This window comes from Notolepis coatsorum, assembly GCF_963971535.1.
Source record: "Notolepis coatsorum genome assembly, chromosome: 11".
Lineage (NCBI taxonomy): Eukaryota > Metazoa > Chordata > Actinopteri > Aulopiformes > Paralepididae > Notolepis > Notolepis coatsorum.
In genome coordinates, this window is record NC_140175.1 from 1487446 (window position 1) to 1507506 (window position 20061).

Genomic DNA, 20061 nt, shown 5'->3' on the forward strand with positions numbered 1-20061 from the left:
AGAGAGAGAGAGAGAGAGAGAGAGAGAGTCAGGAGTTCCCTCTCCTGATTGGATAAAGTGGGAAGGGATAGTCAGTTTACTGCAGAGTGGAGGGACTGGGAGACCCATGTTACTGACCAGACACTCTGTATCAGTGATGACTGTTTACTGCAGAGTGGAGGGACTGGGAGACCCATGTTACTGACCAGACACTCTATATCAGTGATGACTGTTTACTGCAGAGTGGAGGGACTGGGAGACCCATGTTACTGACCAGACACTCTATATCAGTGATGACTGTTTACTGCAGAGTGGAGGGACTGGGAGACCCATGTTACTGACCAGACACTCTATATCAGTGATGACTGTTTACTGCAGAGTGGAGGGACTGGGAGACCCATGTTACTGACCAGACACTCTGTATCAGTGATGGCTGTCAGACCCATGTTACTGACCAGACACTCTATATCAGTGATGTCTGTTTACTGCAGAGTGGAGGGACTGGGAGACCCATGTTACTGACCAGACACTCTATATCAGTGATGGCTGTTTACTGCAGAGCGGAGGGACTGGGAGACCCATGTTACTGACCAGACACTCTATATCAGTGATGGCTGTTTACTGCAGAGTGGAGGGACTGGGAGACCCATGTTACTGACCAGACACTCTGTATCAGTGATGGCTGTTTACTGCAGAGTGGAGGGACTGGGAGACCCATGTTACTGACCAGACACTCTGTATCAGTGATGACTGTTTACTGCAGAGTGGAGGGACTGAGAGACCCATGTTACTGACCAGACACTCTATATCAGTGATGGCTGTTTACTGCAGAGTGGAGGGACTGGGAGACCCATGTTACTGACCAGACACTGTGGTGGCTGTCTGAGTGTATGAGCTATTTTTTAACACCACTTATTTGAAGAGGAAAATACCACTTACAGCACCTTTAAGTTAACACAAAAGAGCATCAACGCTATATGGCTACAATGAGTGAACAGATGATAATGAAGGTCTATAGCTACAAGTATACAGACAAGACGGAGAGAGCACTTTGGAATTCTTGACCTGACCAAGGCCACACCGGTACACCATGAATGTTCTTCAAGGCAAGACAAGCACTGAAAGACATCTGAAAGACATCTGAAGGACATCTGAAGGACATCTGAAAGACATCCAAGACTAGAAGGACTCCTCTCTGAGAGTACCAGAATTTGATTTGGGCATTTCAATTAAGATAAGTCAATAGTCTCTTACCTCTGCAAACTAGTCAAACATTTTCTCTCTCACGGTGAACATCATATATTATTATGCAACCTTCACAGTTTGACACCATACAGCAGCTCCTGGTGAATAATCAGGCATTCCAACATCGCCCTAAAGTTTTTAATTTAGGAATCCAGGTCTGTCAATGCATCACTTTGAACCTAGAATAAGAACTCCATCATAATCATTGTTGTTGCACAGGTGGTGGAAACAGGTTCCTCTTTCTGTGGCGATTGTTACCTGATGCTTTGCGGTGACCTGGTTATGACCCGCTTCATATGGCACGGGTTAGGTGACCTGGTTATGACCCGCTTCATATGGCACGGGTTAGGTGACCTGGTTATGGCACGGGTTAGATGGTTAGGTGACCTGGTTATGACCGATACAGACGCCTCTTGTCCACAAGGCAGGACGCGAGTACAATACAATAGTTTGAGCGCAGCGCAATAAAAAAGATAGTTCCGGACGTTCTTATCTCCTGCTCCAGTGTCGGGTCAGCAGCTGCTGCTGCTCCAGTGTCGGTCCTCGTCCGTCGTGGGTCAGCAGCTGCTGCTCTGCGTGTTCCCTGACTCCGACACGTAGGCCTTGCTCTTGTTGGAGTACTTCATGGAGCTGAAGGACACCCGCATCCTCTTCACCGTGCGGTTGCTGCGGCAGCGCAGCGTGTTCTTCACGTGCTCCCGGAAGTCCTCGGACACGTAGTAGTAGATGAAGGGGTCCAGACAGCTGTTGAGGCTGGCCAGGCACAGCGTGGTGATGTAGAAGGCGTAGCCGTTGTTCACCACGCCGTCCTTCAGCAGGGAGTAGTGCACCACCAGCATGACGTTGCTGGGGATGAAGCACACCAGGAAGGTCACCACCACCGTCACGATCAGCACCACGGCCTTCTGCCGGTTCTTGGACGCCGTGCTGTCCACCATGCCGCCCAGGGCGCGCAGGAGCAGCACGTAGGCCACGACGATCACGATGCACGGCACGAGGAACACCACCATCGCCATGAAGATGAAGTAGTAGTACGGGTACTTGACGTCGGGGAAGGGGTCGTCGAGGTCGTGGATGACGTTGACGTCGTGGCAGGTGGTGATGCCCAGGTCCCTGAGCCTGGCGGTGTGGGTGTAGAGGTACAGGGGCGTGGTGCACAGCCAGACGAAGGCCCAGATGGACACGGAGACGCTGATGGCCACCTTGGTGTCCCTCCTCTGCTGGGAGAGAGGGTGGGCCACGACCCAGTACCTCTGGACGCTCAGGCAGGCGATGAAGAGGATGGAGCAGTACATGTTGGCGTAGAAGAAGCCCACCAGGACCTTGCACAGCGCCTCTCCGTAGGTCCAGTCGTTGCCGTTGAAGTGGTAGGCGATCTTCATGGGGGTCCAGATGATGAAGAGCAGGTCGGACAGAGCCAGGTTGGCCATGTAGATGGAGGCCGGGTGATTCTTCTTGGTCCTGAAGAGGAACACCCAGAGGGCCATGAGGTTGGTGGGCAGCCCCACCGCGAAGACGATGATGTAGATGATGGGGAGGAAGACCGTGGTCAGGCCGCTCTTCAGCGTGTCGGCTGTGGCTTGGTCCACGATGACTTGGCCGTCATCCTCGGGGTCCACAAGCCCGATGAAACCACGTCCTTTCCCTGCGAGAGACACACAAGAACGAGTCACAATCCACATCCTCGTGACGTCGTCATGCCTTTCCTACAAACATGGCACCTGTCATATGCAGGGGTGTAAAAACTACAAACATGGCACCTGTCATATGCAGGGGTGTAAAAAGTACCCAGAAACTACAAACATGGCACCCGTCATATCTATGCAGGGGTGTACAAAGTACCCAGAAACTATACTGAAGTGAAAGTATGGGTACCGTCTCAAAATCGTACTCAAGTAAAAGTCAGAGTATCTGGCTAAAAACACACTTGAGTCAAAGTAAAAAAGTTTCTACTTTTAAATGTAGTTAAGTACTAAAAAGTAAAAGTACTAACTTTTTTTCTGACTGTCTGTTCTTCTGACAGCAGGTGTTTAATCAAAGATCCCCGCTTTCTAGTCTTGCACAAGGACCAATCAGCATGGGGTATGGGCGGGTTCATTTTCATTGATGGGGATTTGATTGGCTGTTTTTAAATAAAGCGCGGCCGCATGATTAATAACTTTAATGTTAGTTCGGCCAGAGAAACATATACTAATTAAAATAGTTGGACCTGCGAGATTTGTACTTTGTAGGTCTGCATTTTAAATGTAAGGAGTATAAGTATGTTTTTTTTCTCTGAAATGTAATTGAGTAAAAGTACAAGCAGATACAAGTGGAGATCTCCTCCTCCACGCTGACGGCTGTTCCATCTCCCCGTCTCTCCAAGTCCGTAACCTGGGCGTCACCCTCGACTCCACACTTTCATTTCACTCCCACATCAAATCTGTCACCAAGTCTGCCTTCTACCACCTCAGGAACATCTCCCGTCTCCGACCCTCACTCTCAGACTCTGTGGCTGAGACCCTGATCCACTCATTCATCACCTCCCGGTTGGACTACTGTAATGGAGTCCTGTTCGGGGGACCCAGCGAAGCCCTGGACAGGCTCCAGTATGTCCAGAACTCAGCTGCCAGGGTTCTCACTCACACCAAGCCCTGGCAGCACATCACCCCCACCCTCATCCACCCTCATCCACCCCTACCCTCATCCACCCCCACCCTCATCCACTGGCTCCCAGTCAAGTTCCACATCACCTGCAATTTGAAACTGGCCCCTACAAATGTCCTAACCTAGTTGTACAGTAAATTACCAAGTAAGGCTTTGTCAATATTCAAATGTACAGTGTAAAATGTGTGTGTGTCCCCTTCCCAACCCCCCCCCCCCCCCCCCCCCCCCCACCTCCAATGTACAGCCCTCACCCAACCCACCCAACCCCACCCCACCCAACCAACCTCCTCCAATGTACAGTTTCTACGCCAAATGTATATACACTCCTTTTCTGGACACTTTTGTATCACAAACAGTACTGTATTTGCAAATCTGATATGTCATAAATGTATAGATGTAGCAGTACTGTCTATCTGTATGTCATGTATGTTATATATGTTATGATGAATTGAAAATGGGGGACCCTGATGTAAACAAGACGAAAGTCTTTCTCTGGTCTGCATCCCCTTAACAATTGTGTGTATTGAGCTGTACTGTACTGTACCCATTCTGCAATCTGTTAATAAACTTTTCAATCAATCAATCAATCTTCAAACTCCTGCTCCTCACCTACAAGTCCCTCCATGCCCTCGCCCCCCGATACCCGTCTGATCTCCTCCACCAGTACACTCCATCCCGGAACCTACGATCCTCTGATCTGGGTCTCCTCTCCATCCCTCGCACCAGGTTACGGACTTTTGGGGACAGAGCCTTCAGCGTGGCGTCCCCTACCCTCTGGAACTCTCTCCCCCCTGAAATCCGCAACGCCCCAACCCTGGACACCTTCAAATCTGCTCTCAAAACACACCTCTTCACCAAGGCTTTCCCCAATTAGTTTAGATTAGATTAGATTCACTATCCCTTTACCTGCCCTCATCCCCCCTTTCCCCAGCCCTCTTGATTGTGAAGCGACCTTGGGTTTCCTGAAAGGCGCTATAGAAATTTGATTTATTATTATTATTATTATTAAGGATACAAACCTAATAATACTCGAGTAAAGTACAAATCCCCAAAAACAGTAGTTAAGTATTGTAACAAAGTACAATTACTCTAGTACTTTACACCCCTGGTCATTTCATTACAAGCAGCTTTTGTTTGCCTACCAAGATGTCTGCAACGATGATGTCATGGAGTTGCTATGTTGTTGTTATCTCTTATCTGTGCCGTTACTTATCTCCGAGTGTGAAACTATACAATCAAAACTCTATTTAATGCGACCAGCGTTTTCATTCGCTTGTATACCCTGCTATGAAACAATAGGTTATGATGAAATAACAATCAATAAGGCTATAGGCGACACGTTGACGGTGATGTGATCACGGTGATAATTATAATGTAAACTAGGTCACACGTTAGAAATGGTTCAATGGCTTGCGGTCAAATTGGCGACACTATCGATCCAACAACAACAACAAGACGATCATTATGTTGGATGTTGACGCGGTGTGTTGCGGTGTGACATGAAAACACACTGTAGCTGAAATTGTATTTGAAATTAAAACGCACTGTACCTGAAATTGCATTTGAAATTAAAACGCACTGTACCTGAAATTGCATTTGAAATTAAAACACACTGTACCTGAAATTGCATTTGAAATTAAAACACACTGTACCTGAAATTGCATTTGAAATTAAAACACACTGTACCTGAAAAATTTGCATTTGACGCAGTGATCCAGGCGAACAGCAACAGCAACAGGGCTTCAAACCGCGACATGTCTGTGAACTTCGTCCTCTGTGTGTCTGTCTGTGTGCCTGTCAGTCTGTCTGTCTGTCAACTCGGCGCGTCTCTGGGACAACTCTGTTACAGGATCTCACTGTGCCACCCTAACCCTAACCCACCTCACTGGAACAAACTCTGTTACAGGATCTAGTGCCACCCTAACCCACCTCACTGGAACAAACTCTCCACAGTCTAACTGATACTGATACCTGCTCTGACTGCTGCCCAAACAAAACCCGTGAAGGGAGGACGCACCTTAACTACCACCATGGAGTCAAGTTACCTGCAGAGCGTCATTCCTGAGTGTATACCTGCATACCTCTCTCTCTCTCTCCCTCAGTCTCTCTCCCACGCCCTCCCCCCTTCTTTCTCTCTCTCTCCCTCAGTCTCTCTCCCACGCCCTCCCCCCTTCTTTCTCTCTCTCTCCCTCAGTCTCTCTCCCACGCCCTCCCTCCTTCTCTTTCTCTCTCTCTCCCTCAGTCTCTCTCCCTCCCCCTCCTTCTCTTTCTCTCTCAATTCAATTTCAATTCAAATGGGCTTTATTGACATGGGAAACATACGTTTACATGGCCAAAGCCAAACAAAACAAAACAATCAAACAGAGAAAACAAAATAAATCAGTACATTAGAAATCAGTACATTACAGACGGAATTTCTTGTACTCTCTCTCCCTCCCTCTCTCTCTCCCTCTCCCTCCCTCTCTCTCTCCCTCCCTCTCTCTCTCCCTCCCTCTCTCTCTCCCTCCCCCTCCCTCTCTAAAGGTAAGCAAAGAGATCACATGATGAGATACCGGCCTGACAAGGTGTCAGAGGGAATGGAAGAGAAGAGGGGGAGTGGCCTAACTAACAGACTACTCAATAATATTAATATTACTGTACTAGTTCGTTCTGATACTGTAGCTCTATATTAATATTACTGTACTAGTTAGTTCTGATACTGTAGCTCTATATTAATATTACTGTACTAGTTAGTTCTGATACTGTAGCTCTATATTAATATTACTGTACTAGTTAGTTCTGGTACTGTAGCTCTATATTAATATTACTGTACTAGTTAGTTCTGGTACTGTAGCTCTATATTAATATTACTGTACTAGTTAGTTCCGGTACTGTAGCTCTATATTAATATTACTGTACTAGTTAGTTCTGGTACTGTAGCTATATATTAATATTATTGTACTAGTTAGTTCTGGTACTGTAGCTCTATATTAATATTACTGTACTAGTTAGTTCTGGTACTGTAGCTCTATATTAATATTATTGTACTAGTTAGTTCTGGTACTGTAGCTCTATATTAATATTATTGTACTAGTTAGTTCTGGTACTGTAGCTCTATATTAATATTACTGTACTAGTTAGTTCTGGTACTGTAGCTCTATATTAATATTACTGTACTAGTTAGTTCTGGTACTGTAGCTATATATTAATATTACTGTACTAGTTAGTTCTGGTACTGTAGCTCTATATTAATATTACTGTACTAGTTAGTTCTGGTACTGTAGCTCTATATTAATATTATTGTACTAGTTAGTTCTGGTACTGTAGCTCTATATTAATATTACTGTACTAGTTAGTTCCGGTACTGTAGCTCTATATTAATATTACTGTACTAGTTAGTTCCGGTACTGTAGCTCTATATTAATATTACTGTACTAGTTAGTTCTGGTACTGTAGCTCTATATTAATAGTATTGTACTAGTTAGTTCTGGTACTGTAGCTCTATATTAATATTACTGTACTAGTTAGTTCTGGTACTGTAGCTCTATATATTAATATTATTGTACTAGTTAGTTCTGGTACTGTAGCTCTATATTAATATTACTGTACTAGTTAGTTCTGGTACTGTAGCTCTATATTAATATTACTGTACTAGTTAGTTCTGGTACTGTAGCTCTATATTAATATTATTGTACTAGTTAGTTCTGGTACTGTAGCTCTATATTAATATTACTGTACTAGTTAGTTCTGGTACTGTAGCTCTATATATTAATATTACTGTACTAGTTAGTTCTGGTACTGTAGCTCTATATTAATATTACTGTACTAGTTAGTTCTGGTACTGTAGCTCTATATTAATATTACTGTACTAGTTAGTTCTGGTACTGTAGCTCTATATTAATATTACTGTACTAGTTAGTTCTGATACTGTAGCTCTATATTAATATTACTGTACTAGTTAGTTATGGTACTGTAGCTCTATATTAATATTACTGTACTAGTTAGTTCTGGTACTGTAGCTCTATATTAATATTACTGTACTAGTTAGTTATGGTACTGTAGCTCTATATTAATATTACTGTACTAGTTAGTTCTGGTACTGTAGCTCTATATTAATATTACTGTACTAGTTAGTTCTGGTACTGTAGCTCTATATTAATATTACTGTACTAGTTAGTTCTGGTACTGTAGCTCTATATTAATATTACTGTACTAGTTAGTTCTGGTACTGTAGCTCTATATTAATATTACTGTACTAGTTAGTTCTGGTACTGTAGCTCTATATTAATATTACTGTACTAGTTAGTTCTGATACTGTAGCTCTATATTAATATTACTGTACTAGTTAGTTCTGATACTGTAGCTCTATATTAATATTACTGTACTAGTTAGTTCTGGTACTGTAGCTCTATATTAATATTACTGTACTAGTTAGTTCTGGTACTGTAGCTCTATATTAATATTACTGTACTAGTTAGTTCTGGTACTGTAGCTCTATATTAATATTACTGTACTAGTTAGTTCTGGTACTGTAGCTCTATATTAATATTACTGTACTAGTTAGTTCTGGTACTGTAGCTCTATATTAATATTACTGTACTAGTTAGTTCTGGTACTGTAGCTCTATATTAATATTACTGTACTAGTTAGTTCTGGTACTGTAGCTCTATATTAATATTACTGTACTAGTTAGTTCTGGTACTGTAGCTCTATATTAATATTACTGTACTAGTTAGTTCTGGTACTGTAGCTCTATATTAATATTACTGTACTAGTTAGTTCTGGTACTGTAGCTCTATATTAATATTACTGTACTAGTTAGTTCTGGTACTGTAGCTCTATATTAATATTACTGTACTAGTTAGTTCTGGTACTGTAGCTCTATATTAATATTACTGTACTAGTTAGTTCTGGTACTGTAGCTCTATATTAATATTACTGTACTAGTTAGTTCTGGTACTGTAGCTCTATATTAATATTACTGTACTAGTTAGTTCTGGTACTGTAGCTCTATATTAATATTACTGTACTAGTTAGTTCTGGTACTGTAGCTCTATATTAATATTACTGTACTAGTTAGTTCTGGTACTGTAGCTCTATATTAATATTACTGTACTAGTTAGTTCTGGTACTGTAGCTCTATATTAATATTACTGTACTAGTTAGTTCTGGTACTGTAGCTCTATATTAATATTATTGTACTAGTTAGTTCTGGTACTGTAGCTCTATATTAATATTACTGTACTAGTTAGTTCTGGTACTGTAGCTCTATATTAATATTACTGTACTAGTTAGTTCTGGTACTGTAGCTCTATATTAATATTACTGTACTAGTTAGTTCTGGTACTGTAGCTCTATATTAATATTACTGTACTAGTTAGTTCTGGTACTGTAGCTCTATATTAATATTACTGTACTAGTTAGTTCTGGTACTGTAGCTCTATATTAATATTACTGTACTAGACAATTAAAACTCTTGACTTGACTGTGTGGCCGTCTGCAGAAGGGTTGATTCCTCGACACCAATGATAACTGTGCAGACCACCCACCTGCGCTACAGCCCGGCTGCATGTGTGCAGACGACCCACCTGCGCTACAGACCACCCACCTGCGCTACAGCCCGGCTGCATGTGTGCAGACCACCCACCTGCGCTACAGACCACCCACCTGCGCTACAGCCCGGCTGCATGTGTGCAGACCACTCCGACGGTGATTATTATAAGATACTTACCCAGAACGCATCAGTTCACTGGCTCGTACCAAGGTTACTGACGGAGACTGACCATCTGTACCGTCACCACCGCTGTACCGCATCCCATGTCTTCATTGTACCTAACTGTTACTCTTTTTACTCTGTATTGTATATAGCAGGGGTGGCCGAGCCGCATGCGGCTCTTTGCCCGTCAATGTGCGGCTCTTCCATCCATAAAAAAAAAAAAAAAAAAAAGAATTATAATTAATTTTTCTTTTTAAATTTTTTTTTGTTTGTAATTTTTTTTTATGTCACTCATTCCATAAGGACGTAGAATAAACATAAAAAAAAATGTAAATGATCCATTTGCATGTTCTTGGTATCTGAATCTAGGGAAATATATGGATCAGTGTCAGAAATAGTGTGTCTGTTACTAAGCGGCACGGTGGTGTAGTGGTTAACACTGTCGCCTCACAGCAAGAAGGTCCAGGGTTCGATTCCCGCTTGGGGACCATGTTTCCATGATGCCAGGTACCCAGGTGGGGTATCTCCCAGGCCTTTCTGTGTGGAGTTTGCATGTTCTCCCCGTGCTCGCAAGGGTTTCCCCCCGATAAGAGAAACCCAATGGAAAAACATGCACAACAACAGATCGCTAACGCTGTGGCGTCCTTGACGAAGACGGACAGGAGCACTTGGATTGGTCCCCTGGCGCGGCTCACGTTGACGCCTGTCTGCTCCCGGCTGCCCTTGGGGGGGAAGGACGACGGGATGGGTTAATCGCAGATACGAATCGCATGCATGCATCGCATTCGTGCCGATTGATGACCTCTGAGCAGGTCCTAAATTATTATTTTTATAGGCTTGAGTAAATTGTAATGAACCAAAGGAGAATATCAATTCTATTTAAAATTTTTTTTTATCTTTGACTGTGAATAACACTAAATGCTAAAATTTACCAGACCTGAAAAATCTAAGCAAATGAATAAAGGGAAGATGATTAAACAGAAGGTTTTGTAGATACAGTACTGAATTCTGCCATCTTTTTTATAATGTAAATTTCTCCCCAATTTTTCATCATATTGCAACACCGTTTTTTTGCAAGACGTTCACAGAAAGGTAGAGAAACTAACTGCGTTCTGTTTTATGGCAATAACGTTCAGGTTTGTGGGAGATAATCCCAAAAAATAAGGAGAAATAAAAAAGTTTATCCAGAAGTCAGATGATTGACAGGGGCTGGTGTGAGCTGGGTAGGGTAGTTTTTTCGAAATTTGAAAGCCCTGAGTCTCTTCCTTCAAAAGACTACACTCACTTTTGGATGTGCCACTTCCTCCTGTCAATATGCGCCAGTTTCCGACTCAATGCCCTTAGATTTCTATAATCTTATATTTCACTAATAACAGTTAAAATAATTGGTAAACAAACGTAATGTTGAAAATATACACTTTTACTGTATATCTCGGGCTTAAGAGGTTAACCCTGTGAGGCCCAAATTAAAAAGACATTAGCAACTTCAGAGGCCAGAGGGTGGGACATATAAACACATTTACTATCAAATAGCATTGTGAGGCTGAACAACAGGACCACTTGACTATACATGTGCTTAAATCTTTTTAAATAAACATTATTTTTTTTAAATGGCTAAAAGTGATTTTGTAATTTTGCAACCGTGGGTCTCACAGGGTACTTTTAACCCTGTGAGGCCCAAATAAAAAAGACATTAGCAACTTCAGAGGCCAGAGGGTGAGACCTATAAACACATGAAGGGTGCCGTGACTGAAAAAAAAGGTTGAGAAACGCTGGTATATGGTGTGGCTCTTTGTGGTACCACAGTCATTTTTGTGGCTCTTAAGGGTGCTTTCTCACTCACCATTCGGGGTCGAATCGGAGCCGGATCGCACCAGAAAAGGGTGTGTCATTCATTCATTCATTCTAGTGAGAACGCTCCCCCCCATCCCCCGGTCTCTGACTGGTTGGCCACCCCTGGTATATAGTATGTATATTGACTGAACACTTTTTGTTTACGTACACACTCCCAGGGTCTCATAAAGACAAAAGCATTTCGTGATAAAGTATTCTGTATTTTAGTATGACAATTAATAAACAAACTTGAAACTTTGTGAGGAATTGTGCGTCAATATTTATTGCAAATAAAAGCTGTAAGTAATCCTACCACATGAAACAAGAATGGTTCAAAGTATAAAAAGTATTTACAATATATACATATTAGGTATAGTTTAGGTGGTCGTTCAACCCGTAGTCTAAGTCAAGTTGTGTTTAGTTGATAATCAGTAACAAGTAACGTGATGACAGGGCAACTCAGGAACAAAGTGAGCAGCGACAAAGAACTCAGTGCCATAAAAAACAAAAGATAACTTGATACGACTACAAGTGTAAACACATCGGATCATTAGACAATTTGACACCCACCTGCTTCAACCGTTATCGGTCAATAAAACAAACGTTATCTACTAAAATAGCACGAGGCAGATCACTGAATCAGGCAACTTGTATAGAACAGGATCTTAGGTTTCTTACTCGTTTGAACTCTGAAGAAATGTTACGTCGTACGCAATGAATGCAGTCCGAGGCTTGAGGCGTGTCCAGGTCAGACTGTAGCTACTGTCACTCTGCTCACCTAAACAAGGAGTCAGTGTGGGGGGGTTAAGGAGTCACAGTGGGGGGGTTAAGGAGTCACAGTGGGGGGGTTAAGGAGTCACAGTGGGGGGGTTGTTAAGGAGTCACAGTGGGGGGGTTAAGGAGTCACAGTGGGGGGGTTAAGGAGTCACAGTGGGGGGGTTAAGGAGTCACAGTGGGGGGGTTGTTAAGGAGTCACAGTGGGGGGTTAAGGAGTCACAGTGGGGGGTTAAGGAGTCACAGTGGGGGGTTAAGGAGTCACAGTGGGGGGTTAAGGAGTCACAGTGGGGGGGGTTGTTAAGGAGTCACAGTGGGGGGTTAAGGAGTCACAGTGGGGGGGTTAAGGAGTCACAGTGGGGGGTTGGTAACACTTTGAGAGCCACTCACGGCTAATCTCGTGTTTACGATAGTTACGTTGAAAGCCACTCACGAGATTTCTGATTTTTTTTTTTTTGCGATCTGAAATCATATTGCATCACGCAAGCTTACCCAAGGGCCGCCGGCGCTCAGATGTGAAAAAAACGCCCCCTATCGTCTCCCAGATGGTAAATCACCCTTTTGGAATAGAGTCAATGAAAAAAAATATTCCAGTCCACATTTTCCAGTCCACTGATGCAGCCGGGGTTACCAGAGTTCATTCTGTATACACGTTAGATCTATACACTTATCGATTTTTTCGAATGGTGATCAGGAATTGGAATATACCATTTGGATACCATCTGATGTCACGTAAGGAATCTATGTTATCAGTGTTAGGATAATCAGACTCGTTTTCGAGGATATAGAAGCTTTTTTGTGATATGTGCTCTATCTGTTTCACTGTAAAATCCATGAGGAAATGAAATCAGCTATTATCAGCGCGCGGCTTGAACGTGCATGCGTGCACGTATACTATTGATCATCTAGCGTTTATTTGAAAACGATTCATAAATAGGCCGACAAATATCAACGTTCTGGAATATTCCAGTAAAAGGCGATTATCACAGAATGGGCTGTTTTTCACCTGAAAACGAGTGCTTTTCAAAATGCTCTCAAACGGAAATGAAGCGATAAAAAACCAATCTGCCTTGACAGCACTGACTGGAAAATGATTCTTTGATAAGCGACGGGCAGATTAGACACAGCCATAATTTAAAACATAGATTAGGCGATATTAACGTTAACATTGGCGCCGATGGTGGCATTCAAGCACTAAGTCGTGCGCCCCCTGGTGGCACTGAAAGTGTTAAGGAGTCACAGTGTGGGGGTTAAGGAGTCACAGTGGGGGTTAAGCTCCTAGTATCTCCTGCTGTCTGAAGAGGAGCGTTTGGCCCTGGACATGAATATATACGTCAGACTTAACAACAAAAACAGTTACTTTAGTTAAAACATAATCATTCCGTCGTTCTCAGGATGGGGAGGGGCTCGCTAGCAGCTGCTGCTCTGCGTGTTGCCCCTGGAGTCCGAGCAGCTGGTGCTCTGCGTGTTGCCCGTGGAGTCCGACACGTAGGCGCTGCTCTTCTTGTTGTACTTCAGGGCGTTGAACGACACCCTCATCCTCTGCGCCGTCCGCTCGCTCCTGCAGATCAGCATGTTCCTCACGTGCTCCCGGAACTCCTCGGAGACGTAGTAGTAGATGAAGGGGTCCATGCAGCTGTTGAGGCTGGCCAGGCACAGCGTGGTGATGTAGAAGCCGTAGCCCGTGGTGCCCTTGCCGGCCAGGAGCAGCGAGTAGTGCACCAGGAGCATGACGTTGCTGGGGGCGAAGCACACCAGGAACATGACCAGGACGGTGATGATCAGGACCACCGCCTTGCGGCGCTGCTTGGCGATGGCGTCGTCGGTCATGGAGCTGCGTAGAGAGCGGAGCATCAGCGCGTAGGACACCACGCACACGGCGCTGGGAACCAGGAAGCCCAGCGTCCCCATGGTCAGGAAGTACCCCGCCGCCGTGGCCCTCTGGCTGTACCGGGTGACGTCGTGGCAGGTGGTGATGCCGAGTGTCGCCACCTTGGCTGTCTGGTCGTACAGGTACAGGGGCGCGGTGACGAGCCAGACCGCCACCCACACGGCCACGGAGACGCCCACGGCCACGCGGTTGTCCCTCCTCTGCTGGGACAGCGGGTGCACTATGGCCCAGTACCGCTGGACGCTGATACAGGTGATGAAGAGGATGGAGCAGTACATGTTGGCGTAGAAGAAGCCCACCAGGACCTTGCACAGCGCCTCTCCGTAGGTCCAGTCGTTGCCGTTGAAGTGGTAGGCGATCTTCATGGGGGTCCATATGACGAAGAGCAGGTCGGACAGAGCCAGGTTGGCCATGTAGATGGAGGCCGTGTGCTTCTTCTTGGTCCTGAAGAGGAACACCCAGAGGGCCAGGAGGTTGGTGGGCAGCCCCACCGCGAAGACGATGATGTAGATGATGGGGAGGAAGACCGTGGTCAGGCTGCTGTCCAACACCCTCATGGCTGTACGGCTGATCACCACCTCACCCTCCTGGGTCTCTAGACCCGGGAAGCCTCTGCCGTCCAGCAGGTCTGGAAGAAAACAAGTATGCAATGAATCACTGCAAGGAAATGACACAGTAGCCCCCATGTTGATGACGTCATTTAGCTTCAGTGTTGTGCGTCTCCTCTTCTATGACGTTTTAACTAGGGGTGCACCGATGCATCGGTCGGGTATCGGTATCGGCCGATAAGTGCCTTGTTGACTGCAATCGGCCTATCTGCCGATAAGCTTGAATGTGCCGATGGCAGTAGCCGATAAATATCCATCAATTTGTGTAGCGTCAAAAGACAAAAAAAGTTCACTCGTGACCTACCTGCACAACGCCGCCCCCGGCCCACACACACACGAGCTACTGCATCAAAGTTACCACTTAGGCATTCGTTTTGTGGCATTAACGTTATATAGTTAGTGTTACACGTTCAATAACATCAGCATATTATTTCCCCGAACGTAGCAAGCATTATGCGTTCATACTAGCTCAGTTCCTTCCGTTGCTCATAGAGCCCTGAGTTTTACCCATTCTGCAATCTGTTAATAAAGTTTTCAGTACATGTCAAAATACTTCCCAAAGGTCAGTGAATACCACGATCACAACACCAGAGGGAGCTCCACAAATCATGTTAAACCCAGATTCGGCTCAAATAAGGGACTAAACACGTTTCGCAATTATGCCACATCAATTTGGAATGCCCTACCCAAAGCTGTAAAGGAATGTGGATCACTACCCACTTTCAAAACCTCTCTCAAGGGACACCTACGGGAGACTGCAATTCAAAACTGGCCCCTGCAAATGTCCCAACCCAACCCCCTCCAATGTACAGTCATTTACCTAGTATGGTTGTCAATAGTCCAAATGGGAAGAGCAATTGGTATTTCCAGGAAATGTGCTTCTTTTGTTGCCCGTCCCCTTTTATGTCAGATAGTGCAAAGTTTAGTTTTATGTCATCTTGACTATTGCTCTGCGATGTGGTCATCTGCTGCCAGTGGTGACCTCAGGAAGCTCCAGGTGGTCCAGAACAGGGCAGCACGGTTGGTACTGGGCTGCTCACTAAGGTCTAATGTGAGCCGTATGCATGCCCGCCTCTCTTGGCTTAACGTTGAAAATAGATTGTCTTTTAATATACTTGTGCTGTTCAAGTTGGTCATGAGCAGTAAGACTCCTGTTTTTATACATAATCAGATTGTTTTTAGTAATACTGTGCACGAGCATTACACTAGAGGTTCCAGTAGTGGGCAGCTTGAATTGCCAGGTCCTAGAACCAGCGCTCTGGGGAGATCTTTTATTTTTAGAGCATTAACTCTGTGTAATGGCCTGCCTCGGAACCTCTGCTGCATTTACAGTAGATTCACTTTTAAAAAGAATCTTAAATTGTGTTTAAATTGTTTTTAACACTGTAAAGTGGTTTTTTGTTTTTGTTTTACACTAATGTAATTTTAGATATATTAATTGTTACAGTAGGTTCATTATGCATTGTGTGTACCGACTTTTAATAATTTTGTTTTTTTGCAATGGTGATTGTTTTTGTGTTTTTTTGTGTGTGGACCCCAGGAAGACTAGCTGGTTGCTATCGCACCAGCTAATGGGGATCCCTAATAAAATCAAATCAATGTACAATTTTGCTTGTTTGTACAGTGTCCCCCCCCCCCTCAATGTACAGTTTTGCTTGTATATACAGTGTGCCCCCCCCGCCCCCCAACCACCTCCAATGTAAATTACCCAGTATGGTTGTCAATATACCAATGTACCCAACCCCCCCACACAACCTCCTCCAATGTACAGTTTCTACGTCAAATGTATATACTCCCTTTTCTTGACTCCTTCTGTATCACAAACAGTACTGTATTTGCAAATCTGGTATGTCATAAATGTATAGATGTAGCAGTACTGACTATCTGTATGTCATGTATGTCATATATGTCCTGATGAATTGAAAATGGGGGACCCTGATGTAAACAAGACGAAAGTCTTTCTCTGGTCTGCATCCCCTTAACAATTGTGTGTATGGAGCTGTACTGTATTGTACCCATTCTGCAATCTGTTAATAAAGTTTTCAATCAATCAATCAAAACACATGTATAGAAAGGCTTTGTTTTATTATAACATTCGTTGCAGTAAAATCATTATGCCTCGTTTAAGTCATCCCGCGGAGCTAAAAGCTAAACGTCGGCCGCGCCGCCGCCGTTGTTGTTGTAGAATACCTCTCGCTCTCGTCAAAATCAATGGCGGACAAAAGCGGAAGTAAAAAATGTATACGCGCTTGCCGATTGGTGGTAACAGCAGAGGCGGGTGCAAGCGGTATGTGACGTAATTGGCAGAATCGACTGTCAATCAAAATTTCATTGGTTGAGACAATAGTATCCAGCTGCAGCCCAGCCGGTAGACCATACTGGGAGAACTACTAGTAACTAGCTGCAGCCCTGCAGAACATACTGGGAGAGAGATAGTGCTATTTCTTGATGTTTCCTTTTTTAAGTAAGTAAAGAGGCCTATGTTCATATCGGTGAGCACAATTTGTAACACAAATATACAGTAGTTTCATAAAAAAATATATATATATTACAAAAAGAAGAAAAAAAAATTGCCACAAATATCGGTATCGGCCGATTGTGTTAGTTGAACAATCGGTATCGGTGGCAAATTTTCATATCGGTGCATCCCTAGTTTTAACCCTTTCACTACCACACTACCAAATGGTTAACCCTTTCACTGCGACAAGACAGAAGGTTAACCCTTTCTATGCCTGTAGTGTGGTAGTGAAAGGGTTAACCTTCTGTAGTGTGGTAGTGAAAGGTTAACCGTCTGTAGTGTGGTAGTGAAAGGGTTAACCTTCTGTAGTGTGGTAGTGAAAGGGTTAACCTGTAGTGTGGTAGTGAAAGGGTTAACCTTCTGTAGTGTGGTAGTGAAAGGGTTAACCTTCTGTAGTGTGGTAGTGAAAGGTTAACCTTCTGTAGTGTGGTAGTGAAAGGTTAACCTTCTGTAGTGTGGTAGTGAAAGGGTTAACCTTCTGTAGTGTGGTAGTGAAAGGGTTAACCTTCTGTAGTGTGGTAGTGAAAGGTTAACCTTCTGTAGTGTGGTAGTGAAAGGTTAACCTTCTGTAGTGTGGTAGTGAAAGGGTTAACCTTCTGTAGTGTGGTAGTGAAAGGGTTAACCTTCTGTAGTGTGGTAGTGAAAGGTTAACCAAATCAAGTTGGGCCTTACCCATAAAATAATGTATAATAGGGTCCCCTCATGCCTGCCCACTCCTATACATCGAGGGGCAGTTTAACTGACATCAAACTGTGCGTGTTCAGGAGCTCAATGGGGAAAATACCTTCCGGTGCTCTGCAGTCTGTGAGTGGAACAAACTGCCGGGGTCCATAAAAATGATTGTCTCAGAAATAATTTTTTTAAAAGATATGAAGAAATGGCTTAGTCACGTAGGATGATGATATATGGGGGTGTGCTGTAGACTGTGTTTTGTTTATGTTCTTGCATTTATTTTGTATTGTATTTATATGTCTTATTTGTGCATGGTGGATACTAGTGTCCAGTCATCAGTCATCTTGTCCATTGTCCATTGTGAGGACCACAAATGGAAATAAACCGTAAGGTTTTATTGTGTTTTAATCCTCGACGATTTTAGATTATATGTGATGGCTGTAAATGTTGTGTACCGGTATTGTATGTAATTTTGATCAACCTGTAGTGTGGTAGTGAAAGGGTTAACCTGTAGTGTGGTAGTGAAAGGGTTAACCTGTAGTGTGGTAGTGAAAGGGTTAACCTGTAGTGTGGTAGTGAAAGGGTTAACCTGTAGTGTGGTCGTGAAAGGGTTAACCTGTAGTGTGGTAGTGAAAGGGTTAACCTGTAGTGTGGTAGTGAAAGGGTTAACCTGTAGTGTGGTAGTGAAAGGGTTAACCTGTAGTGTGGTAGTGAAAGGGTTAACCTTCTGTAGTGTGGTAGTGAAAGGGTTAACCTTCTGTAGTGTGGTAGTGAAAGGGTTAACCTGTAGTGTGGTAGTGAAAGGGTTAACCTGTAGTGTGGTAGTGAAAGGGTTAACCTGTAGTGTGGTAGTGAAAGGGGTAAATGGTCGAAATCTTCCAAGATTCTAACAAAGATTGTATCACAAAAGCAATCAAGATTAAAAGAAAAATGCTATAAGAATAGGAATTGAGATATAGGCTTATAGTCAAGTAAACAAGATATACAATAATATTAATATATTCAACGCTTTTAAAAGGTGCTCAAAGACGTTTTACAGTGTAAACAACAAAAAACAGAACAAAACAAAAACAGCCCCATGTGTCTTTTTTAAAAATAACATTATTTTGTTTCATTTATATATTTGTTTTTATGTAATCGAACTTGCATAAACATATTAATACAATGAAACTAAGAAGCCGATCCATCAGGGGGACCCTGATGTAAACAAGACGAAAGTCTTTCTCTGGTCTGCATCCCCTTAACAACTGTGTGTATTGAGCCGTACTGTATTGTACCCATTCTGCATTCTGTTAAATAAAGTTTTCAATCAATCAATCATTCATTCAGTGAGCTGGGTGATGACGACACAGAGGAGCTCTTACCTTCAGACCAACACGCACGCAGCTCCGCGCAAACCAGCAAGAACAACAACAACAAGGACCGACGCGCCATCGTCACAGTAATGTTCAGTAAATTGTACTAAATGTAATCCAGGTGTTTAATTAAAAGCAGATGAGCAGGTAGCGCTTCGTGTCGACGGGAGCGGGAGTGTCCCCGAGCGAGCGGCTCTCCGTTCAACTATATACCTGACAGGTTGTTGACGTCATGTGACGCGTCATGTGACGCGCTCTGGGTGTTGACGCCCACAGACTCACCTGTAGGAGGCTCTTCCGGTATTCTTCATCCACAGCAACTGACCGCAGGTCGGCGCTTTTCTTCCCGAGGAGAATCTATTTACTTTATCAGCTGGTAATTATTGGTTGGTTACGGTGTCAATGTGGTGCTTCTTGCAAACACCTTTTGTAAACAAAACTGTACATTTGGAGGGGGTGGGTGGGTGGGTGGGAGAGACATATACATACGGTTGATTGATTGATTGATTGAAAAGTTTATTAACAGATTGCAGAATGGGTACAGTACAGTACAGCTCAATACATACAATTGTTAAGAGGATGCAGACCTGAGAAAGACTTTCGTCTTGTTTCCATCAGGGTCCCCCATTTTCAATTCATCATATGACACACATGACATACAGATAGACAGTACTGCTACATCTATACATTTATGACATACCAGATTTTCAAATACAGTACTGTTTGTGATACTAAAAAATCCAGAAGAAGAGTATATACATTTGACATAGAAACTGTGCATTGGGGGAGGTTGGGTAGGTGGGGTGGGGCTGTACATTGGAGGTGGGGGGTTGGGTAGGGGGGGG

General features: G+C 43.7%; 2 protein-coding genes across 2 annotated transcripts; both read right to left on the bottom strand.

The window, feature by feature from the left end:
- Positions 1–729: 729 nt before the first annotated feature.
- On the bottom strand, positions 730–5829 carry f2rl1.2 (coagulation factor II (thrombin) receptor-like 1, tandem duplicate 2). Its single transcript, XM_084324059.1, has 2 exons — positions 5557–5829; positions 730–2869 (listed from the first exon to the last, which is right to left on the bottom strand). The coding sequence occupies exons 1-2, from the start codon at positions 5624–5626 to the stop codon at positions 1782–1784; spliced, it is 1158 nt and encodes a 385-aa protein (XP_084180185.1). The 5' UTR covers positions 5627–5829; the 3' UTR covers positions 730–1781.
- Positions 5830–11665: 5836 nt separating this feature from the next.
- LOC311236520 (proteinase-activated receptor 2-like) lies at positions 11666–19390 on the bottom strand. Its single transcript, XM_084324200.1, has 2 exons — positions 19226–19390; positions 11666–14691 (listed from the first exon to the last, which is right to left on the bottom strand). The coding sequence occupies exons 1-2, from the start codon at positions 19293–19295 to the stop codon at positions 13583–13585; spliced, it is 1179 nt and encodes a 392-aa protein (XP_084180326.1). The 5' UTR covers positions 19296–19390; the 3' UTR covers positions 11666–13582.
- Positions 19391–20061: the final 671 nt, after the last annotated feature.

Coding starts and splice junctions, on each gene's coding strand:
- f2rl1.2 (XM_084324059.1), bottom strand. CDS start 5,626: ATGTCGCGGTTTGAAGCCCTGTTGCTGTTGCTGTTCGCCTGGATCACT. Junction 2,870..5,556: donor GTCAAATGCAAATTTTTCAG/GTACAGTGTGTT, acceptor TGTCTCTCGCAG/GGAAAGGACGTGGTTTCATC.
- LOC311236520 (XM_084324200.1), bottom strand. CDS start 19,295: ATGGCGCGTCGGTCCTTGTTGTTGTTGTTCTTGCTGGTTTGCGCGGAG. Junction 14,692..19,225: donor GCGTGCGTGTTGGTCTGAAG/GTAAGAGCTCCT, acceptor GTTTTCTTCCAG/ACCTGCTGGACGGCAGAGGC.